Source organism: Hyla sarda, chromosome 1, assembly GCF_029499605.1.
Source record: "Hyla sarda isolate aHylSar1 chromosome 1, aHylSar1.hap1, whole genome shotgun sequence".
Classification (NCBI taxonomy): domain Eukaryota; kingdom Metazoa; phylum Chordata; class Amphibia; order Anura; family Hylidae; genus Hyla; species Hyla sarda.
The window spans coordinates 84,242,832-84,267,693 of record NC_079189.1 but is presented as its reverse complement, the minus strand read 5'-3'; the positions used below and the strand labels follow the sequence as shown (position 1 = coordinate 84,267,693).

At 43.9% G+C, this 24,862-nt stretch overlaps 1 protein-coding gene across 2 annotated transcripts in view; it reads right to left on the bottom strand.

Moving 5' to 3' along the window:
- Positions 1-23,963, bottom strand: part of N4BP2 (NEDD4 binding protein 2) — a 68,069-nt gene extending 44,106 nt beyond the window's left edge. Inside the window, exons 1-4 of one of the 2 annotated variants that reach the window (XM_056557060.1) lie at positions 23,832-23,963; positions 6,703-6,964; positions 5,450-6,452; positions 3,768-3,892 (exon numbers count right to left, since the gene is read on the bottom strand). In XM_056557060.1, coding sequence (XP_056413035.1) covers positions 3,768-3,892; positions 5,450-6,452; positions 6,703-6,910 — 1,336 coding nt within the window. In that variant the 5' untranslated portion in view covers positions 6,911-6,964; positions 23,832-23,963. Of the gene's footprint in view, positions 1-3,767; positions 3,893-5,449; positions 6,453-6,702; positions 6,965-9,337; positions 9,748-23,831 lie in introns of those variants that run through there. The other variant, XM_056557069.1, reaches the window with a different exon arrangement.
- Positions 23,964-24,862: the final 899 nt, after the last annotated feature.

Genomic DNA, 24,862 nt, shown 5'->3' with positions numbered 1-24,862 from the left:
ATCACGGGCATCCCCAGCTGAGGGACTCCCGCGATCAGGAATCTTATCCCCTTATCCTTTGGATAAGGGATAAGATGTGTAAGCACCGGAGTACCCCTTTAAAAGGGTACTCCGGGGGAATTTTTTTTATTTTTTTTTTAAATCAACAGGTGCCAGAAAGTTAAACAGATTTGTAAATTACTTCTATATAAAAATCTTAATCCTTACAGTACTTATCAGCTGCTGTATACTACAGAGCAAGTTCTTTTCTTTTTGGATTTCTTTTCTGTCTGTCTGCTGACACCTCTGTCCATGTCAGGAACTGTCCAGAGCAGGAGCAAATCCCCATAGCAAACCGATCCTGCTCTGGACAGTTCCTGACACGGACAGAAGTGTCAGCAGAGAGCACTGTGTCAGACAGAAAATAAATTCCTGTGGAGCATACAGCAGCTGATAAGTACTGGAAGGATTAAGATTTTTAAATAGAAGTCATTTACAAATCTATTTAACTTTCTGGCACCAGTTGATATAAAAAATTGGTAGGCTTGTAAATAGATGTTCATGACCGATAGCTCCAATCCGTGTGAGGGGCTTCAATGTTATAAAAGTCAGATCGAAAGCCAAATTTTTTGCCACTTGAAACCTCAAAAATCAAATAAAGTCAATACAGTATGATTGCGTGATGGCTTCTGTTCTTTGACGGTTTGCCAGTTTTTGCTACTTAATAGCAAACAGAGTGACAGAATTCTTGAACTGAGAGACCTTGGTTTATTACTCCTACATGCATGGGTCAAGATGTCAGCACTGTTCAATGTTGCTTGTTCCAGTAGTTGGGAGACCAAGGAATGACTAGAATGGCAGCAAGAGGTGATGATGGATCATCAGATTAAAAGAATGGTGCATAGTGATCCATTCTGTACTTCAGGTGAATTGGACAATGAACATTGTTTACACAAACCATCAAAGTACTTACATAACATTGGGATGAAAGACAGACATCCAGCTGCATGATTTCCATTGACCTCATGCCACTGCTCTCAAAGGCTATCATGGTGCAGAGCAAGACAGCAATGGAGATTGGAATTAATGTCTATCTCTTCAGCGATGAGTCCTGCTTTTGTCTCAGACACAATCATACCTGGATGTTGGGCTGGAGACGCTGTGGGCAAGCCATAAAAAGCCTTCACAAGGGATTTTCACACCGGTGGTATAACGTACGGTTGCTGGATCCATTTATTCTTCATTCCAGGTACACTAATCGCTTGTTATATTTTTTTTGTTGTGGAATTAGTGGTACAACCATTTTACCAAAGTGTCCTAGGAGCTGTTCTTCAATGGCCTATACACACTACCATGGCCTGCAGAGTCTCTAGACTTGTCTGCTATCAAGTCAATCTGGGACGTCATTGGTTGTCAATTGAAAAGGGAGCTGCCAGCAGCGGAGCTTGATTTGCATTCCTAAGTGTACTCAGTGTACAATAACATTCCTCAGAAAGATATCAACCCCTTAAGGATTCAAGGTCTTCCATTATTGCACTTTCGTTTTTTCCTTCTCACCTTTTAAAAATTATAACCTTTTCAATTTTGCACCTGTAGACCTTGCATGGCTTGTTTTTTGCGGCACCAATTGTGCGTTGTAACTTTTGGTGGCTTCCGTTTCTATGCAGTGTATTTTTCGGTACAATGACACCTTATCTTTATTCTGTAGGTCCATACGATCAAAATGATACCTTACTTAAATTAGATTAGTACGTTTAAAAATGTCCTCTTCTGACCCCTATAACTTTAAAATTTTTCCGCATACAGGGCTTATTATATGTGCTGTAATCTGAAGTTTTTATCAGTACCATTTTTATTCTGATGGGACTTTTTGATCACTTTTCATACATTTTTTATGGTATACAAAGTGACCAAAAATATGCAATTTTTTTTACGAGTACACCATTGACCGTGCAGTTTAATTAACAATTTTTTTTTTTTTTTTTTTTTTATAGTTCGGACATTTGCGCACACCGCAATACCAATTAGGTTTGTTTATTTTTGTTTACATTTATTTTATTTTTTTTAATGGGAAAAGGGGTGGGGGATTCAAACTTTTATTAGGGAAAGGATTAAATCATATTTATTAACTTGTTTTTCTTTTTTTTTTTTTTTTACACTTGTAGAGCCCCCTGATTGCATACACTGATCAATGCTATCCCTTAGCCTGGATATCAGGCATGTAGCTGTAGATCACCAATCGGACGCCGAGGAGAAAGGTAGGGACCCTGATCGTGACACCGCAGTTTTACCACGGTGGTCCCAATCAGCTTCACTGACCTGCCAGGAAGCATTTTTATACATCTTAGATGCAGCAATCTACTTTGATCGACGTGTCTAGGGGGTTAATACCGGGTATCAATGCGATCGGTGATGTCCGCTATTAGCAACGCTTTCCGGCCATTGCTAGGTGCCGGGACCGACCAGCTATGATGCGGGGTCAGCGCGTGACCCTGCGTTATAGCATGGGAACGGGTGCAGGGCGTACAGGTACGCCCTGAATCCTTAAGAGGTAAATGATGTCACTTACATGCATGAAAATGCCTGTATTTCTGTGCGTGGGGTGCTCATACTCGACACTAAATAAATCAAGATGTTTTCAATATGGTTTCAATTTTTTTTTTTTTTTAGAATTTAGATATCTATTGATCCTGCGATTTCCATAATTTCACAACTTTTGCTACTTGGTGTTGCAATTTCAATGTTGATGAGTGCATGTAAACTTCAGACAGCCTCAAGTACAACTGTAGACTAGATGACTAGAATTTAAGGGCAAAAATAAACCATACTCCAGTTATAACATATTAGTCAAGATTAAACATCATAGGGATGTCTTGATACCATTTTTTTAAGACCGAGTACGGGTGCCGATACATTAATTCTAGTACTCGCCGATACCAAGTACGAGTACTTTTATTTTAAAAGGGAATCTGACATCAGGGTGACCCGGTTTCTGGTGCTGCTTACCGTATGATATGTAGGTTCCTTGTTGTGTACAATGGAGGCGGCTGCTGTAGTATGAGCCAAGATTTCTCTCTTCTCCATTGGGCAGAACAGGGAATTTGCATTGGTGGCGAGACCGATATCTCCGGAGAGCAGCGGTAGAAACCGGGTCACCTGCACTATCTACCTATTGTTAGTGCAGGTGACTCTGCTGTAAGATTGCATTTAATAGTAGGTACTATCCCCTTGTAGGTAGTATAGATAGCTGCAGACATTAGACAGCAGGGCCCTCCCTTGTAGCCAGCAGCCCCCCCCCCCCCCCCGTATCCAACAGGACCCCCTTTGTAGCCAGCAGTCCCCCTTTGTAGCCAACAGGACCCCCTGTAGATAGCAGCCCCCCCCCCCCCCCCTTGTAGTTGCTCACTGTCCGGTGTTGCCGCTCCGCAGCCCCGTTCTCATCACTGCCGCTGCCCTGTTCTGCCGTCCGCATTATGGCGTCTTATGGAGGAGTATGTGACCTACACGTCCCTCTGCTTTCTCCGTAGCGTTACGTTGGGCTCAGTGGAGTGATGTGTATGTCACATGCGGACGGCAGAACGGGGCAGCGGCAGTGATGAGAATGGGGCTGCGGCAGTGATGCGGACCGGAGGACAGGGCAGCGAAGCACTACACCAGGTATCGGATTTGGTATTGGGGCCATTAGACGAATCACAGAAACCATGCAGATACCTGGTATCGGCCCCAATACCGATACTAGTATCGGTATCGGGGCATCCCTAGTACATCACATATCAAGTTTTTCCTACCTCGCTTATAATTCCACTCATGAGCTTCCCCGAGAAGGTTTACATCATACTTGTATTCCCCGTTTTGGATAAAGTAATCATCAGTGCTCAGAATAACTCCTAAAGGATTTTGCTCTAGTAATAACCTGGAAGACAAAGATGTTGTGTTTTAAAGAAGTTCAATATCAAAAAATTATCGTCTAGCCATAGGATAGGATGACTAGCCAAATCAGTGTGGGTCTGACCAATGGGACCCCATTCAATCACAAGAAATAAAGCAGGAGCATACATGTATGGATACTGTTCCACTCTCTCTCTATAAATATTGCAGAGTGTTAATTTATAAAGAAAGAATGGAGCAATAGTCACATATGTGCACTGTTCTTAGGATCAATGTTAGTCCCAGTGTTCAATCCTCCACCGATCGGCTAGTTATCCTCCTATTCTGTGAAAAGGGGAAAACCTCTTTAAGGAAAAAAGTGCATAAATAACAGAAAGAAATCAAAAATGTAAATAATGCATGTTAACCTGCATCCCTTTTGGCTTAAAGAAGAACTCCAGAATATAAAAATTGTCCCCCATACTGCCGGCAGTAAAAAAATAAAGATGTACATACCTTCCTCCGCTCCCCCGGGGCCTCTGGAAACCGTCTCCGGTCTCCGCCGTGATCCTCTTCCTGGTTGCCGGTGGTCGGAGAGTCTTACTGCGCTCAGTCAATCACCAGCCGCAGCGAAGTCCGACTCGGCCGGCGATAGGCTGAGCCGCAGTGTGACGTTTTCGGCCCCGGCAGCAGGTGTAGTGAAGAATTTTGTGTCCTGAAGCGTTCTCACACTGCCGCTCAGCCTATCGCCGGCCGAGTCGGGACTTCACTGCGGCTGGGGTATGGCTGAGCGCAGTAAGACTCTCTGACCACCGGCAACCAGAAAGAGGATCACGGCGGAGGCTGGAGCCAGTTACCGGAGGCCCCGGGGGAGCGGAGGAAGGTATGTACATCTTTTTACTGCCAGCAGTATCGGGAACAATTTTTATATTCTGGAGTTCTCCTTTAATATATAAAGCACCAAAAGTCAGTATGAAAATGTTGCCGGGATAACAGTCTTAACATATAAATTAATTAATTGCAGATTAGATGGAGACTAACTCACAATAGACCGATACTAACTGTTCTGTAGAGATCACTTCTCAGAAATCATGCTTTAAAGGGGTACTCCGCCCCTAGACATCTTATCCCCTATCCAAAAGTATAGGGGATAAGATGTCTGATCGCAGGGGTCCCGCCGCTGGGGACCCCGAGGATCTTGGCTGCAGCACCCCGTTGTCATTACTGCACAGAGCAAACTCGCTCTGTGCATAATGACTGGCGATACTGGGGCTAGAGCATTGTGACATCATGGCTCCGCCCCTCATGATGGGACCCCCGTGATCTTCTGAACAAGGCCCCGGCAGTCTGCTGAAAGGGGGTGTGCCGACCCCCGCAAAAAGTGTCCACCACCGCTTCCAGCAGGGGTCAGAACGGCCGCTTCTTGCAAACTGCTGGGCCCAGATCAGGAGATCACAGGGGGTCCCAGCAGTCAGACCCCCAGCGATCTATAACATCCTTTGCATAGGGGATAAGTTATGTTTCACTGCACTACTCCTTTAGAAAACAGAACAATAATGGTTGAACATAAATAACAGCAACCTTTAATAATGAAGTGCATTACCTTGCTAATGTAGATTTCCCTGAGCCTGGGGCACCCCTCAGAAGAACAAGCACTTTTCCCACAAACAGTGCCAGTTTTTTGGAGATTTGAGGTGAACTCTGAGCCATATTTATGGGTTTTATATTCTCAGTATTCCAGTGGGTTTGGGGAAAATTGTTCATATTCCAGACAAAAGATGGAGGAGGAGGAGGATTATAGCAAACGCCTATTACAGGTTCTCTTCTCCCAGGTATACATGGCCATGGTGAAGGACTAAGAGCTACTGGTGCAATGAAGGAAGGATTTACATTGGATGTTGGGTAAAAGGAAGACGCCATAGGATTCCACTTTGTTTGAAACTTTGGAGATGCACTTGGAGGTTTCACATGTGATGTTGGCAATATTGGCTCAGGACACTGCTGGTCCACTTCCGTAGGCTTCTCAACACATCTAATATTTTCTTGGGAACATGTGGCTTGATAACCAGAACAATTTAGAGGATCGATCATATCTGGAGCTGTGTTACAATCAGATTCTACATCTACCAAGTTAGCTGTTTCAACGACATGTAAAGATATATCCCTTTCATCTTTGATAGCTGCAACATCTGAACATGAGGCCCATGTGTAATCTGATTTGGACTGATCAATTAATATTGTATGATCTGTGGGGAATGAGGTATTCTGAACGCAGGTTAGATCCAGCTCCGGCTTTACTATATCATGAAGCAATGATCTGTCCTCGCATTGCTCTGTGCTGGGAAGGGATTCTGCAATGTTTAATCCATACCTATCAAGTGCCTCATCTAACAGCGCATCCAAGTCATTGCACATAGTCTCATCCACATATGAGGTGTCTTGCTGTTCTTCTACTCGATTAGGCACATCTTCAAAACTTTCTTGACCTTGTGATTCAATCTGAAAGTCATCCAGAAGTGATGCAATCTTATCAAAACCTGCTGACTCCTGAGCATTCCCTTTAGTAGCTGTCGATAGCTCCAAGAGATAGTCCATCACTAGCTCAACTAGGCATAAAAACAGAAACAAGTGAGTAGAAATAAAACATTCCTTTCTCAATCTTAAGGCCAGGGCTACAACATGACTTTATGTAGTGCTAAAAGATTGATCTTATCCATTGAGTGAGGGCTGCAGTCCAGAGACTGCATGCCTTTCAATGTGTTGCTTTGGACTGCAGCTGTCACTAAAAAAAAGTTGCAGAGTAGCCCTGACCAAAAGACTCAAGGTTACACGATCACCAGTAGCGGTATTTCTTACCTTCTTTATATTCGCTAAGCACCATCTCAATCAAGGAGGCATCAAGGTTGGGGAACATTTCACACATACTGCTAAAAACTTCTTCTCTGTTATTGCTCATTGCTGGTGGAAGGGGTAGGCCAGCAGAGGACGATGGGACGGATGAACAGTTGCTGATAGAAACCCTTCTTTGAGGACTTGCAGATAAACTCTTTCTTTTTCTAGGCATTTCCAACTTTTTCTTCCGCTTTATTTAATTTCCATTATTATATGCTAAATATACCTGGTAAAGTAAGAGACTTGTTAGCAGGCAAGGCTGTATCAGAACAATACTACATTTCACACAAATTACTAATGTGCAACACTGTGCAAAATCATGTGTGTAAACATAATCCCTTTTAAAATCAGTGCCTATATGGCCAAATGGGGAGCTTCTGGCTGTTTCAACTGTATATTGCTGTGCCATTTGAGATGAGCTTCCTACTGCGTTTCCATAGGAGATTATATATATATACATATATATACATATACATACACACACACGTGCCAGTCCCCCATCCTTAGAATTTCACTGTCCATGAATAAGACAGTATTGGCAAAGGTACAGCAGTGTATTTAGGATCCTGCCTCTGTGCTTATGTAATAGCTATCAGTTGCAAACCTCCAAACTAGGGCTGGGCGGTATGACCAAATGTGTGTATCACGGTATTTTTAAAACTTTTGGAGGTTCCACTGTATATAACGGTATTTCCTAGCCCCCACCCCCCCATATTAATTATCAGCCCACATCCCCATGGGAGTACTACTCACATATGTCACCCGCATGCGCTGCCCTCCTCGTCCTGTATGTTGCGGCCACCGGCGCTGGCACTCTATACTGTGCAGTATCCCTATGCCCGGGCTGCAGAAGGTAAACAAAATAAACTTTAACGCACCTACGACGGCCTTACGATGGGGACGGGAACGTTGGACAGCTGTCAGCCTATCACCAGCCGCAGCGATGTTCCGCCTCGGCCGGTGATAGGCTGAGCCCATTGTCATGTAAGAAGCCGGCTTCTTACATGACAGTGGGCTCAGCCTATCACCGGCCAAGGCGGAACATCGCTGCGGCTGGTCATAGGCTGACGGCTGTCCAACGTTCCCGTCCATGGGAAACAAGTGAGGCCGGTACCGGACCAACGGGGAGGTGAGTTAAAGTTTATTTCGTTTATTTTTTTGCAGCTCGGGCATAGCGTACAGTATAGAGCAGTGTTCTCCAACCTGCGGACCTCCAGATGTTGCAAAACTACAACTCTCAGCATGCCCGGACAGCCAACGGCTGTCCGGGCATGCTGGGAGTTGTAGTTTTGCACCATCTGGAAGTACACAGGTTGGAGACCACTGGTATAGTGTCAGTGCCGGCGGCCGCAACAAACAGGACGAGGAGGGCAGCGCATGCGGGTGATATGTGAGTAGTACCCTGATGGGGACAGCGCTGAGCTAATAATTAATTGGGGGGAGAGGGCAGAACAGCGCTCACAGGTCACATAGGATTAGTTCCCCGATGTGGGGACAGCGCAGTGCTGGGCTGATAATTCATTCATTCCCGAGGGGAGGGGCCAAACCGGTATTGCGGTATGGGTTAAAATTCATATCGTGCAGCAAAAAAAATTCGATATTCGGTATGAACCGGTACACCGCCCAGCCCTCAAGGTCAATTTCGTTTAGAAAGCAATACATCTAGCTCACTTTCGCCCTGGTTCTGTCTCATAGACTTAGATGGATGTGATCCACTCATGTATACACTATACTGAACATCAAGGAGAATCCTTCCTCTGACATCCTGAGGGTGAACAGCAGAGTCTTGTCCTGTTATTTCTGTAACTCCCATTCTCTTCTACAGGAGTTATGGATACAGTGTACTTGCAATTTACCACAGATGTCCAGCACTCAGGTCAAAAAATAAAAATCATATTTACCTTTATTAGTTCAGATTTTAACTAAAAAGAGGAGGGTATACAAACAAGTGGTATAGCGTGCGAGGCATTTCAAGTCTACATGACTCGATCACAGCGACATCGCGCAGACTCAAAATTTGTTAGAGGACACCATACCAGATGTTTGTACGCCCCCCACCCCCCACCATTTCTATTTTTTTTTTATTATTATTATTATTGCACTAACAAAAGGTAAAGATGATTATTTTTGTAAATGAAGTACTGGGCATCCTTTAATCATCTATATTTTGTTTAACTGCTTAAGTTAGGATCTAGTCCGTGAAGCTGGATCTGCTAGATGTGGACATGCCATTCAAGCTGCAGATCCGGGTTCCACCTGGCAATTATCGATCATACTGTGAACGGCTGGAATGGAAGAGCACTCTCGGGTAGCTCATATACATGTGAATAAAAAATTTAATTAAAAAAGTGTTTCTTCACAAGTTGATACAGTTTTCAGCTACAAAACCCATGAGCTTTGCCAAAAAACACACTTCAGCATTTTGTAGCAAAATCTGCTACATGTACAGACACCCCTCACTTCTCTGGTTATTTGTGCGTATTACACAGCCATGTCATTGAGCAGTGCCATATGACAGTGTCATGGCAGCCTATCAAACACAATCTAACAAAATAATCACCCCGCTAAAATAATACCGATGTGTATGTGGAGCAGTTACCTTACAGCCGCGAGCAGCTCTCCTGCAAATTGTCTCTGTGGACAGAAACATTTGTCTGGCAGTTCTTATCAGGTCACAACTGGCCTCCAAGGTCTTCTGTGCAGACTATGAATATCCAGCATTCACCCTTTACTGTTCACAGTATACTATCTGTATTCATGTGCCTACACTGTAAAACACTTCTCACCACAGCCAATGTAAGCACAGGCACAAGGAATAATAGTTGTGTCACATGCAAGGAAAAGTGCTACAGTTATAATGGTCGGAACATCTCATAGATAAGGAAAGGGCCAGGTGGGGTCTATACTATTCCATGCAGACATAAAGGACAACAATCCAGATTCCCAGATTGTTTTGAACTAAGGTTTGTCATATCTGGTTGTAATGGGGGAGTCTTTGCGTGTAACTCCTCACAATCACCCTTTAGAGTAGGTTCACACATAGGGGAGATTTATCAAAAAACCCATCCAGTGGAAAATGTGCTGAGTTGCCCATAGCAACCAATTGGAATTCTTTTTTTTCAGAGGCCCTTTCAAAAATGAAAGAAGCAATCTGATTGGTTGCTATGGGCAACTCAGCAACTTTTCTTCTGGACAGGTTTTGATAAATTTCCCCCATAGTGTATACGCTGTTCTGGCTTGGCTGGTGAGAGGCCAGCAAAGCCAGAACACCCTGCTCTGTACTGACGAGGGGCAATCACCCCGAAACAGCTGTCTGCAGATGGGTCCTCTTCCCTTCTGTGAAGAATTCTGGCTTGGCATAAAATCCCTATCAGTTTCTGAGACTCCATAATTGGAGCTAAAGCTGACTTTAGGGAATGCTACCTGTGAAGGTGGTGTGATGAGCTGCTTTGCATATTCCTTTTCCCAGAAAGCTGATGGAGTGCTAATGGCCTTTTTTTTTTTAATTTCCATACACCAGAAGTGGTGCTCCCTAAGGAGAATACTTATAAAAAAAAAAAAAAGTTCAAAGCCAAAATGCTACCTGGATATGTTCCCTGTAAATGGCTCCTACCTGATATGAATGGCTCCTGTGGCCCCTGTTGTCTTCCCTGGCTGCTTGATATTCTTAGTCATCTTTCAGCATGAATACAACATTTCCCAGCAGCAATTGTAGCTCTGCTCTCACTGTCAGCAAGCTCCCTCTCTGCCCTCCGACCCTCCTGCACTGTGAGTAGATAGATTAGGTGTGTGATTGGCTAAAGCTGCACACACCTCCCAGCACTTAGGGAAGCATGACTCTTCAGAGCAGAAACCATGTGGTCTCTGTCTCTCTGGAGGGTGAGGGTTGCTTTCAGAAAGGGACTTGGACAGAGACACAGTGGATGGCTCGATGATTTATTTTTCTCACTCCTGCACTTTCCTGAACTCCAGCGTGGTACTGTATGGCACATGCACACTACAGAAATTTTGAACAAAATTCCTTTTGCAGCAGAATTCAATTGATCTCAATGAGATTCTGCTGTATTGTGCACACTATGGAAGTTCCATAGTGGATACAGATTCTGAAAATGAACAGGAATTGGGTGGCTACACACTATGAGAATGAACGCTGTTACACAGAGGTAGTGAGTTACACCCTATTCTGGATCCAGATTCTCCAGATCCACTTCCGTCCGAAACAGTGCTAGGGGTGGATGTCTCCTGGCTTCATTTTAGCTTTCTACATGTGGGTATCCGTTTTTGCACCATAGCAGGGCTTTGTACAGTCTTTTAGAACATTTATATGCACTTGCGATTTATATGTAATGCTTAGTGTAACCTACGGATACCTGCCTTATGCTCTACCTGTATTTGTGCCATGAATTTTATGCCCATATGGGATTTGCACCATTGATTATTACTTATTGCCCAGGAGACTCCCTATTTTTCAGCTGCCATTCCTGATTTTATAAACATAATTTTATACATGTGTTTGTGTTTTAAACAATAAAGATTGTTACTTTTTTTTGCACAACCTGTGTCTGCTTACAGCTTTTTTGTTGGTATAGGTTTTGTGGATTCAGATTCTTCCAAAAAAAACAAAAAACATATTCATTCTTACTGCAAAAACCCACCTGGAACTGCACTGCAGTCAATGGGAAACTGTTGTAAGTGAAGATGAATGTCTGTCATGGGTAAAGGATCCTAATAGGATGTCAGTTTTAGAGATGAGTGAAGTTACAGTGATTCGATTCATCTCGAACTTCTCGGTTTGGCAGTTGCTGACTTTAAACAAAGAGAAGTGATCCAGCGTGGGTAAGTAGAAATCCAGACTTTATTAGAACTCATGGTAAAAGCAGTACAAGCAACCAGCAGATCAGACGCGTTTCAGGCGCATGCGCCTGAAACACATCTGATCTGCTGGTTGCTTGTACTGCTTTTACCGTGAGTTCTAATAAAGTCTGGATTTCTACTTACCCACGCTGGATCACTTCTCTTTGTTTGAATCTGTGTGCACCGGGCTGGGTGCGGATCCGTGTCGGGGGTGTATCGGTGGAGCGAGCTGGATCTTCGTGAACTACACTTGCCAAGTTGCTGACTTTAGCCTGCATAAATTAGTTCAGCTTTCAGGTGCTCCGGTGGGCTGGAGACTCTCTCCTAGGACTGTATCCACCTTTTCCAGCCCACCAGAGCACCTGAAAGCTGAACTAATTTATGCTGGATAAGTCATCAACTGCCGAGCCGAATCGAATCACTGTAACTTCGCTTATCTCTAGCCAGTTTCTAACTTTTTTTTCCCTAATCAATTGTGAGGGATATAACTAAAAAGTTGAAGGGACAATACATCTAGTAGTAGAATATGGCACTCTTGATCAAGTAAATTGGTGCTCAAGTAGGATCCCACCCCTTAAATCACAGAACAAAAGACTCGGCACTCGGATATTGCTAATGTGAGTCTTATTGTGGTGCATTGCCGCTGCGAGCAGGACATATGGGGGGGGGGGGGCGCATCATTAGGGTACGTTCACACATGCAGATTTTTGCTGCAGACCTTGAGGTATCGATCTGTTCACTGGAATCATAAGAATTACATAGTATTACAGTAATAGGCACTGTGTTGTCAGATATCAGGGCTAGAGATGAGTGAATTGTTTTTTTACAAACTGACTTTGCTCAAAAGTTTTGGCATGTACCTCGCCGCTCAGTGCGTGCAGTTAAATGGCAATGATGGATTACACAGTACATTTGTTGGGTTGGGAACTGTGGTGAGGCATACAGTGTATACTTTGCTTTTAAGTAAGTGTACAGGAACAGGAAATCCAGCTATTTCACTGGAGTCCCTGCTCCAATAAATCCTTTCCAGCATACATCCAGGAACAGAGCCTCCGCTCACAAGGCAGGAGTCCCTGCTTCTGTAGGTACTTAGCCCCCTTAATGGGGTACACCGCTCCTAGACATCTTATCCCCTAAGATGTCAGATCGCCACGGTCCCGCTGCTGGGGAGCCCTGGGATCCCCGTGCTATCATTACAGCACAGAGCGAGTTCGCTCTGTGCGTAATGACGGGCGATACGGGGGACGGAGCATCGTGACGTCATGGCGCCGCCCCTCGTGACATCACGGCCCGTCCCCTTAATGCAAGTCTATGGGAGGGGGCATTACGACCGCCACGCCCCCTCCCATAGACTTGTATTGGAAGGGGCGGGCCGTGACATCACGAGGGGCGGGGCCGTGATGTAACGATGCTCCGGCCCCTGTACCACCCATCATTACGTGCAGAGTGATCTCGCTCTGCGCAGTAATGATAGCGGGGTGCTGCAGCAGCGATCCCCGGGGTCCCCAGCAGCGGGACCGCGGCGATCTGACATCTTATCCCCTATCCTTTGGATAGGGGATAAGATGTCTAGTGGCGGAATACCACTTTAAGGCTGCATTCACACCACATTTTTGCAATACAGTTCCCGTATCAGGTTTTTGATGAAAAACTGATTCCTCAAATCCGGACTAAATTAAATTAAAACGTGTGTACAAATTTTAACCTGTATATGGTTAAAAACCGTATACGGTTTTAAAAATGATGTCCGGTTGCATCCGGTTTTAAGAAAAAAGACGTATACGTTTTTAACTTTTCACTCCATTATGAATAAAGCTTCACTTGTTTGATAAAAATTCCAAGAAAAAAAACTGTGCAAAGTCAAAAACCGTATGGTGAAAACCAGATGGAACCGTACGCACATATGGTTCTGTACGGTTCCCATTGACTCGCATGTAAAAAAAAAAAAAGAACATATACGGTTTAATACGGTTTTTCACCCGGACCAAAAACCGTGGTAAGCTACGGTTTTGGGCACGGGAAAATAAACTGACAAAACCGTACAGGATGCAAAACGGAAACAACCTGATGCATCTTTTGGCATACGGTTTTCAATGGAGAGTCAAAGCATACGGTTCTCAATATGGTTCCATACGGTTTTCACATTGAAAACTTATACGGGAACTGTATTGCAAAAACGTGGTGTGAATGCAGCCTAAGCAAGGCAAACCTTGTATACATGGCCAACCTGGCTGCTCAGTATCTTATCACAGGAGTCCCTGCTCCTGAACAAATCTTACTCGACCGTCAAAGCCTTAATAAACCTTACATTTTAAAGGTTTGCTAATTTCTAAACAGGGATATTTAACGGGGTTATAAAAGATAAAAATATAAAAAAAATTAAAAAGTTACCCTGAATCCACAGGTTAGGAGATACCAAGTTGATAAGTCATGGCCCAAGTATTGGGATCACAGGTGCGGAAAACAGTTGTTTCCCAAGTGGAGCGGCAATAATCATGCTTGGCCTCAACACCACTGGAACCAGTTTTATTTGTTTATTTTTACTCTTGCATGCAGTGCAAACAAAATATTACTAGAGATTTAGTAATAGCCAAGAGGAAATCCAACCATAGGAATCCCCTGATATGTCAAAGGATAATATTGGTGAAGCTGGTATATCACAGCCAGGGCTGAATTAGTTTGGTGAAACCTGGTGGCGCAACAACAAGACATACCTAGGTCGTATTACCAATCATTTGTTTATTAGGGTGCATTCCCACAGGGCATATACGCAGCGTATTTGACGCTGCGCAAAATTTACGGCAGCAGCGGGAAATACGTTGCGTATTCCTTGCTCACTATACACACAGGGCTTTCCGGCGGCAGCTCTATGTGTGCAGTGAGTTTTGGAGGCGGAGCCGCGCGTCACAGACACGCCGGAACACGGCCCCGCCTCAAACTCACTACACACATAGGGCTGTCGCCGGAAAGCCCTGTGTGTATAGTGAGCAAAAAATACACAGCGTATTTCCCGCTGCTGCCGTAAATTTTGCGCAGCGTCAAATACGCTGCGTATATGCCCTGTGGGAACGCACCCTTACAGTTAAGATTTTTCTGCAAAAAAACACCCCCAATGCTACAAACAGGTCACAGTTTATGCATACAATATGCAATGAGGTCAATGGTGGCAAAGTCGCATGCGACCAAAAATCCATGAGTCCATTAACCCCTTAGGGACCAAGGGCGTACAGCCCGTGGGAATTCCGGTCCCTGCCCGGTGAAATAATTCAGCAGGCACCCCGTGCAAACCCCCGGGAGGGTCCCAGCATGCCCTTCGGCGATTAGTACATACTGGGAGTTGTAGTTTTGCAACAGCTGGAGGCACACTGTTAGGAAAATACTGAGTTAGGTAACAGAACCGAAATTAAGGTTTTTCCAACCTGTGTGCCTCCAGCTGTTGCAAAAGTACAACTCCCAGCATTTCACCCCCCCCCCCCCCCAGATGTGAATGTACAAGGTTACATTCACATGGGCGGGTTTACAGTGAGTTTCCTACTTCAAGGTTGAGCCGCAGCGCAAATTCCTAGCGGGAAACTCGCCGTAAACCCCCGCCTGTGTGAATGTACCTTAAAAACAAAAAACACTACACTAACACATAATAAAGGGTAAAACACTACATATACACTAGGGATCGACCGATTATCGGTATGGCCGTTATTATCGGCCGATAATCACGATTTTGGGCATTATCGGTATCGGCAATTACCTTGCCGATAAGCCGATAATGCTCCGCCCCACCGATATCGGTCGATCCCTAATATACACCCCCTTACACTGTCCCCCCCCCCCCAATAAAAATGAAAAACGTATCGTACGGCAGTGTTTCCAAAACGGAGCCTCCAGCTGTTGCAAAACAACAACTCCCAGCATTTCTGGACAGCCACTGACTCTCCAGGCATGCTAGGAGTTTAGCAGCAGCTGGAGGCACCCTGTTTGGGAATCACTGGAGTAGAATACCCCTATGTCCACCCCTATGCAATCACTAATTTAGTCCTCAAATGCGCATGGCGCTCTCTCACTTCGGAGCCCTGTCGTATTTCAAGGGAACAGTTTAGGGCCACATATGGGGTATTTCCGTACTTGGGAGCAATTGCACTACAAATTTTGGGGCCTTTTTCTCCTTTTATCCCTTATGAAAAGGAAAAATTGGGGTCTACACCAGCCTGAGGTAAAAGGAAAAAAAAGAGCCCCAAAATTTGTAGCACAATTTCTGAGTACAGAACTACCCCACATGTGGGCGTAAAATGCTCTGTGGACGCACAACAAGGCTCAGGAGTGAGAGTGCACCATGTACATCTGAGGCCTAAATTGTCGATTTGCACAGGGGTGGCTGATTTTACAGCGGTTCTGACATAAACGCAACCCCCCCCATAGCGAGATCAGGGGGTTCTGACGAGTTAAAATGGAAGATGGAGGTCCGATTGCCACCCTTCTAAAACAGTCAGCTTCAGGAAGACTGTACTAGAAGAGGACAGATAGCACTGAACAATAAAAAACAATTATTGCTATTAATAGTCTCCTATTGGTACTTAGAAAGTTAAAATAAACATAAAAAAAGTTTAGAAATGTTTTTCAAGAAGTGGAAGACCTTTATAGTAAACTTATTCTCAGATGTCAAGATAGGTGGTGGGACCCTTTAAAGACACTATCTGGTACCCTGACTGCCTACCATACTTTGTTTGGTATATCTATTGCCCTGGTTAAGGTGTGGACCTCATAGAAGACAAAATGCTCCCCCCTTCCTTCATTTGACTGTCCACTTGTTCTGCATCTATTATAATGTATCTCTGTGTGCCATAGTGTTAAGATATGCTATATTGCTCAACTTTGGGGGTGGTTGGGAATGTCTTTACCTATTCTTTGCCTTTTTGGGTGGTTTTGCTCACTGCTGCATCGCCATCATTTGTTGGTTGTTTTATTCCACTTCCACACAAAGTATGTTATGCGCTGTTATATTGTTTTTACTTTAATAACAATATATTTAAAACATAGTATAGGGGTCAGAATAGGATGCTTTTAAAGGGGTATTCCAGGCCAAAAAATTTTTTTTATATATCAACTGGCTCCGGAAAGTTAAACAGATTTGTAAATTACTTCTATTAAAAAATCTTAATCCTTCCAATAGTTATTAGCTTCTGAAGTTGAGTTGTTGTTCTCTGTCTAACTGCTCTCTGATGACTCAAGTCCTAGGAGCTGTGCAGTTGCTATGGGGATATTCTCCCATCATGCAAGGGATATTCTCCCATCATGCACCGCTCCCGGGATGTGACATCATCATTGACCAGTTCGACAGAAAACTTCAGAAGCTAATAACTATTGGAAGGATTAAGATTTTTTTAATAGAAGTAATTTACAAATCTGTTTAACTTTCCGGAGCCAGTTGATCATATATATATAAGGTTTTGCCTGGAATACCCCTTTAAGCATATTTATTTTGGTAAAAACAAAAAATACAAAAACTATGTATCGTTGTAATCGTGTTGACCCCCTAAATAAAGAGAACATAAATAAATAATAATAAATAAATAAATAATAAAGTCCACTGGGTAAAAAAATCAGCCCCTAAGGCTATGTTCACAGAATTTCGGCAGAAGAATTTTCTGTGCCAGATGTTTCATACATGGAACCTGTTCATTCCTTCTGCAGACTCCGCACGGAATGCATAGCCGTCTATGAGATGGCGCATTCCCGTGCCTTCCTAATGCCAGCACCCAAAATCTCCAAAATCACACAGAGATTTTCCTTGCGGACATTCTGAGGTCTGAACATGGCCTAAAAGTTATAACTAGGGGTTACAGGTTCAGTTTATGTTTCATGGCCTATGACTGGTCCTTCTTTCATTATGCTGAAAGTAATAACAATGCGGATTGGTGCGCATGAAGCATATGAGTGGGGTTCCAGACCCGGTGTTAGCCAAACCCCCTGACAAAGCTCAGGAGCGAAACACGTGTTTTGCTATACCCATGTTTATTCCCTTTGTGTGTATTGGATCTAAACCAAAAAAAGGGAGGAAAGAAAGCAAATTGGACATAATGTCACTCCAAAAATGGTCTGGACAAAATTATTGCCACCCTTAAATAAAAACTGTCAGCTTGCTCCCCCCCCCTCGACACTAACCAGAGGTTCTGGTTGATGCGGGGGACACTGATCAGTTTGATGCTTACTGTGCCCGGATCTGCCTGGCCGATATCTTCATTTTTCCATATATGCTAATTAAGTGCTAACTGGCACAGGCGGGGTAACTGGCACTCTGACGTCAGCGGCCACAGCGCCGCCCAGCTCATCAATATTAATCCCCTCCTTCCGCCTCTCCCTCTTCATTACAGAGTGGGGAGAAGAGGGAGAGGCGGAGAGAGGGGAGGAATATTGATGTGCTGGGCGGCGCTGTGGCCGGCGGCGGTGACGTCAGAGTCCCAGTTACCCCGCCTGTGCCAGTTAGCACTCAATTAGCATATAGGGAAAAACGAAGATATCGTCCGAACAGCCGGACTGATCAGTGTCCCCCGCGCCAGTACCTCTGGTTAGTGTGGGGGGAGCAAGCTGACAGTTTTCCTTTAACTTAATATTTTGTTGCACACCCTTAGGGAAAAAAAGTGAAATCAGTCGCTTCCTATAACCATCAATAAGCTTCTTACACCTCTCAGCCGGAATGTTGGACCACTCTTCCTTTACAAACTGCTTCAGGTCTCTCTTAGGCTAGGTTCACACTACGGAATTTCCGTCTGCAATTCCGCTTTGAAATTGCAGGCAGAAATTCCGCTTACTAAAATGTATAGTGTAGTGAATGGTTTTCTGTTCATAAATTCACACTTCGGAATTTGTGAAGCGGAATTTGTGAACAGAAAATCTGCTTGGAAATTTCCGCGTTGCTCATTCTTCAGGCGGAAATACTCGCGGAACACATTTCAGTCTATTGGAGACTGCAGTGTCCGCGTGGTCCTAGCGCCGACTGATTCAGCCAGCACTGGCCGCACTTAGAATCTCCGGGCGGAAATTTTCTGCCCGGAGATTCTGTAGTGTCAACCTAGCCTTATTGGAAGGGCGACTTTTCCCAACAGCAATTTTGAGATCTCTCCACAGATGTTCAATGGGATTTAGATCTGGACTCATTGCTGGCCACTTCAGAACTTTCCAGCACTTTGTTGCCATCCATTTCTGGGGGCTTTTTGACATATGTTTGGGGTCATTGTCCTGCTGGAAGACCCAAGATCTTGGAAGCAAACCCAGCTTTCTGACACTGGGCTGTGCAGTGCGACCTAAAATCCGTTGGTAATCCTCAGATTTCGTGATGCGGTGCACACATTCAAGGCACCCAGTGCCAGAGGCAGCAAAACAGCCCCAAAACATCATTGAACCTCCACCATATTTCACTGTAGGTACTGTGTTCTTTTCTTTGTAGGCCTCCTTCCGTTTTCGGTAAACAGTAGAATGATGTGCTTTACCCAAAAGCTCTATCTTGGTTTCATCTGTCCACAAGATGTTTTCCCAGAAGGATTTTGGCTTACTCAAGTTCATTTTGGCAAAATGTAGTCTTGCTTTTTTATGTCTCTGTTTCACCAGTGGGGTCCTCCTGGGTCTCCTGCCATAGTGTGTAATTTCATTTAAATGCCGACTGATAGTTCACGCTGACAATGATGCTCCCAGAGTCTGCAGGACAGCTTGAATATCTTTGGAACTTGTTTGGGGCTGCTTATCCACCATCCGGACTATCCTGCGTTGACACCTTTCATAAATTTTTCTCTTCTGTCCACGCCCAGGGAGATTAGCTATAGTGCCGTGGGTTGCAAACTTCTTGATAATGTTGCGCACTGTGGACAAAGGCAAATCTAGATCTCTGGAGATGGACTTGTAAGCGTGAGATTGTTGATATTTCCACAATTTTGGTTCTCAAGTCCTCAGACAGTTCTCTTCTCCTCTTTATGTTGTCCATCCTTAGTGTGGCACACACAGACACACAATGCAAAGACTAAGTGAACTTCTCTCCTTTTTATCTGCTTTCAGGTGTGATTTTTATATTGCCCACACCTGTTACTTGCCCCAGGTGAGTTTAAAGGAGCATCACATGCTTGAAACAATCTTATTTATCCACAATTTTGAAAGGGTGCCAATAATTTTGTCCAGCCCATTTTTTGGAGTTTGGTGTGAAATTATGTTCAATTTGCTTTTTTTCTTCCTTTTTTGGTTATGTTCCAATACACAATGGGAATCATCATGTGCATAGCAAAACATGTGTTACTGCAGTCCTTTTCTGTGAGAAATACTTTATTTTCTCGAAAAATTTCAGGGGTGCCAACATTTACGGCCATGACTGTAGTTATGCTAGTTTTACATGGGCCCACTTGCATGTGTTTTCCTCCCTTTCTACCCATGAGTAGCTTAGGCTCTACTAATAATATTAGGATAATATTATTTTCTTCGCTTCTCGGCATTTTGGCTAAGATCAAGTGTAGTACCTTTCCTGTTAGTTGGCGGTGTGGAAGACCACCAAGGCAGGATGGGGAACCACACAGTAGGACGGGTGTACCAGGGATGGCTGTATAGCACCGCAGTCATCCCCGATGTGACCTGTTCCCTGCTGGATCTGGCCTTAAGGTCCGGGTAGAGTGAAGGCCGAGGTGCACAAGTGCCCTGGGAGTGGTGACCCCAGGGTGCCGGAATTCACTTGGGAATGGCAACCCCACTTGAATGAAAGCACGTAGCATGCACTTTTTCTCTCACTCTTCTGGGCACTCACCCTTAGTATCCCGGCTAGGATCGGGGAATTTTTATAGATCCGGTCTGAAGTATGGGCAGTATTACACACTGCGCACATCCACTTATTTATTTATTATTTATTTTGTCACTGTGTCCACTTTTTGTGTTTGTTTTGTCCACTAGGATTTGGTAGGGTGTGGTAGCCCTTCTGGGTGTCCCTCCTGCTGATCTAGGGGAGGTGTGTGTGGCCATTAGGTTCCTCATCTCCCTGCTATACCTCGTGACATCCTGTTTCGGCAGGATGCCAAACCGGTTTTACTGGTTCCTTGGTGACAACCTAGTTGTCCGCCGGGAATACTTTCGGTCCCTCAGTAGCTTCAGCAAAAGGGGACATTGTACCTGGAACCTTGCAGGTGCCTTTTGGCCCAGAGGCGAAGGGTTTGGTTTGTTGGGGGGCCTGCGATAGACCGCATCCTCGTGCATGGTATTTTGTGTGAACACTTGCACTTTTTACTTGCACTTGGGTGATTTGAGAGCACGTACCTCAGCTTTCAAAATATATATATATTCTTTTCCTCCTTGCCGCAGGTGTACATGTGTTTGTGGGGGTTGTTTGGGATGCTGCTTTTTTTTTTTTTTTTTTTTATATTTTCAATAAAAGATTATTTTTTTGATACACGACTTGTGCATTGTGCTTTTCTTTCTATTTGGTGTATTCCATATGTTGCTCTAGCATGGCACTTTTTATTTAAAGGAATAGTCCAGTCCTGCAAAACTTATCCCCTATCCTAAGGATAGGGGTTAAAGAGGCACTGTCGTTGTTAAAAACTTTTCAAATATTGCAGGACTCATAATAGAACATTTCACAATATACACCTGTTAAAAAAAAATTTACATTTTCACCTGAAATTCAAGCTCAAAATAGCCACCACTAGGGGTCGCCTGTCTTTTAGCTAGACAGACTAGTCTAGATTTTACAGCATACTGGATACCGGCCGTAAAGCATACCGGTATCCAGTATAGGAGATTTCCATTGTGTATGCAAAACTACAGATAAAGGAAGTGTGGACATGCTATGAGCTGTAGTTTTAACCCCTTATGGACCGGGGTTTTTTCCGTTTTTGCATTTTCGTTTTTTGCTCCTTGCCTTTAAAAAGTCATAACTCTTTCAATTTTGCACCTAAAAATCCATATGATGGCTTATTTTTTGCGCCACCAATTCTACTTTGTAATGACGTCAGTCATTTTGCCCAAAAATCTACGGTGAAACGGAAAAAATATTATTGTGCGACAAAATTGAAAACAAAACACCGTTTTGTAACTTTTGGGGGCTTCCGTTTCTACGTAGTAAATTTTTCGGTAAAAATGACACCTTATCTTTATTCTGTAGGTCCATACCAATAAAATGATACCCTACTTTTTTTTGTGATTTTGAGTTTGATTTTGTCGGACTTCTGGAAAAAAATCATAACTACATGCAGGAAAATTAATACGTTTAAAATTGTCATCTTCTGACCCCTATAACTTTTTTATTTTTCCGTGTATGGGGCGGTATGAGGGCTAATTTTTTGCGCCGTGATCTGAAGTTTTTAACGGTACCATTTTTGCATTGATAGGACTTATTGATCGCTTTTTATTCATTTTTAAACTATTTTGGACTTTGGAATTTTTTTGCGCGCACGCCATTGACCGAGCGGTTTAATTAATGATATATTTTTATAATTCGGACATTTCCGCATGCGGTGATACCATATATGTTTATTTTTATTTACACTGTTTTTTTTTTTATTGGAAAAGGGGGGTGATTCAAACTTTTAATAGGGGAGGAGTTAAATGATCTTTATTCACTTTTTTTTTGCAGTTTTATAGGTCCCATAGGGACCTATAACACTGCACACACTGATCATCATTGATCACTGGTTTCTCATAGGAAACCAGTGATCGACGATTCTGCCGCTTGACTGCTCATGCCTGGATCTCAGACACTGAGCAGTCATTCGGCGATCGGACAGCGAGGAGGCAGGTAGAGGCCCTCCCGCTGTCCTGTAAGCTGTTCGGGATGCCGCGATTAGCCGCGGCTATCCCGAACAGCCCGACTGAGCTAGCTGGCAACTTTCACTTTCGCTTTTAGCGATCGGCGCTGCGTGCTATTAGAGGCGGGTCCCGGCTTCACTATGACGCCGGGCCCGCCGTGATATGACGCGGGGTTACTGTGTAACCCCGTGTTATATCAGGAGAGCAGGACCAAGGACGTCCGGTACGTCCTTGGTCCTCAAGGGGTTAAAGACACCGCCATTTCTCATTTCTTTGTTTTTTTGTGTTTATTTGTTTTTTTAATCCTCCCCTTTATAAGCCAGAACTCTATTATTCCATCCTTCGAGCCACGCGAGTATTTATTTTATTTTTATTTTTTATTTATTTTTTATTTAATTTTTTTATTTTCTGATTTAGTTATATTAATTTTAGTTAATTTAGTCATTAATTAAACCGCTCGGTCAATGGCGTGCGCGCAAAAAAATTCCAAAGTCCAAAATAGTGCATTTTTGGTCACTTTTTATATAATTTAAAAATGAATAAAGATCAATAAGTCCTATCAATGCAAAAATGGTACCGTTAAAAACTTCAGATCACGGCGCAAAAAATGAGCCCTCATACTGGCCCATACACGGAAAAATAAAAAAGTTATAGGGGTCAGAATATGACAATTTTAAACGTATTAATTTTCCTGCATGTAGTTATGATTTTTTCCAGAAGTCCGACAAAATCAAACCTATATAAGTAGGGTATCATTTTAATCGTATGGACCTACAGAATAAAGGGAAGGTGTCATTTTTACCGAAAAATTTACTACGTAGAAACTGAAGCCCCCAAAAGTTACAAAACAGCGTTTTGTTTTCAATTTTGTCGCACAATGATTTTTTTTCCGTTTCACCGTAGATTTTTGGGCAAAATGACTGACGTCATTGCAAAGTAGAATTGGTGGCACAAAAAATAAGCCATCATATGGATTTTTAGGTGCAAAATTGAAAGAGTTATGATTTTTTTAAAGGCAAGGAGCAAAAAACGAAAATGCAAAAACGGAAAAAACCCCACGGTCCTTAAGGGGTTAAGCCGGAGCGCCACTTTACCAGATGGAGCGCAACAAATTTTTAGAGGGTGAAAACTGTGACACCTGTCCCCCCCAAAGGTGTTTGTTTATACAATAAGCAGCTCTTCTATTTCACACCTAGTATTAGCGGAAGCCATAGTCTGGATGGATCAGTAAACAAGTAGAACAGGATGGACCTGCTGTCTACTCCATGTTAGGGATGGAGACTGCAAAACATCCCCCTGTAAACTTCAACATAATGGGGGGAAAGGAACAGCTCTCCCCTAAGTGTTTACATAGCACAACTAGTAGTCAGCTGTCTTGTGGACTACAATTCCCATAATCCCATACAGCGCGGCTCTACCTACAGCCTTCTCCCATAACCACACACACACTATCCTGATCCGTATTTATTTACCTCGTATACCGGACTCTCCGCCCCCTCACACCCCGCGGCTTCCACCTCCCGACATGAATACCGAACGCCGTAAACGGAGCTAACCAACACACCGAGCACATCACGTGACGCAGCCCTCACGTCGGACAAGGTGAGAAAAACGTGCTGTGCCAAACACTGTCCGCTCGTCGGAGCTCCTTACTGCCGAGCGCCCCCGTGAGGCATGGAGGACTTCACTCAGCAGTAGTATTGCAACGTTCAATGAGTAGAACAGTGTTTCCCAACCAAGGTACCTCCAGCTGTTTCAAAACTACAACTCCCAGCATGCCCGGACAGCCAAAGGCTGTCCGGGCATGCTGGGAGTTGTAGTTTTGCAACAGCAGGAGACACCCAGGTTGGGAAAAACGATAAAATAGAACCCTGTAGAATACATCCGCCTGTTAGGACTTGTAACCAGTTCTGCCCTAGTCATGGTCTAAATACAACCCCATGAGGGCCAGAGAATAAGATTATATTCACACTATGTTATTGCAAGGTGGAATATCCCCAAGAAATGTCCGCCAGGGATTCCACACAGATTGCGCCTTGCATCACAATCCTATTGACTTTCATGGGATGTCCGTTGCTGTGCACACAATGGAAGCTCCGCTAGGGAACTTCAATGCGGAACTAAGTTCCATAAGGAGAGGGAAGATTAGGAGTCAAATCCGCTTAAGGACACAGACAATTTTATATTTGCATTTTCGTTTTTTCCTCCTCACCTTCTAAAAATCATAACTCTTTTATATTTCCATCCACAGACCCATAGGAAGGTTTGTTTTATGGGCGACCAATTGTCCTTCGTAATGAGACGGGCGATCCGCTCATTCATTCAAATGACCGCAATGCTGCAGATGCCGTGATATGTACGATCGCTGATGTCCGCCATTACCGGCAGGTCCCTGGCTGCTGATAGCAGCCGGGACCTGCCAAGCACGATGCGAGCAGCGGTCCGGTGCTCGCGTCATGTAAAGGACTTGGGTTATCCAGGAAAAAAACTTTTTTATACATAT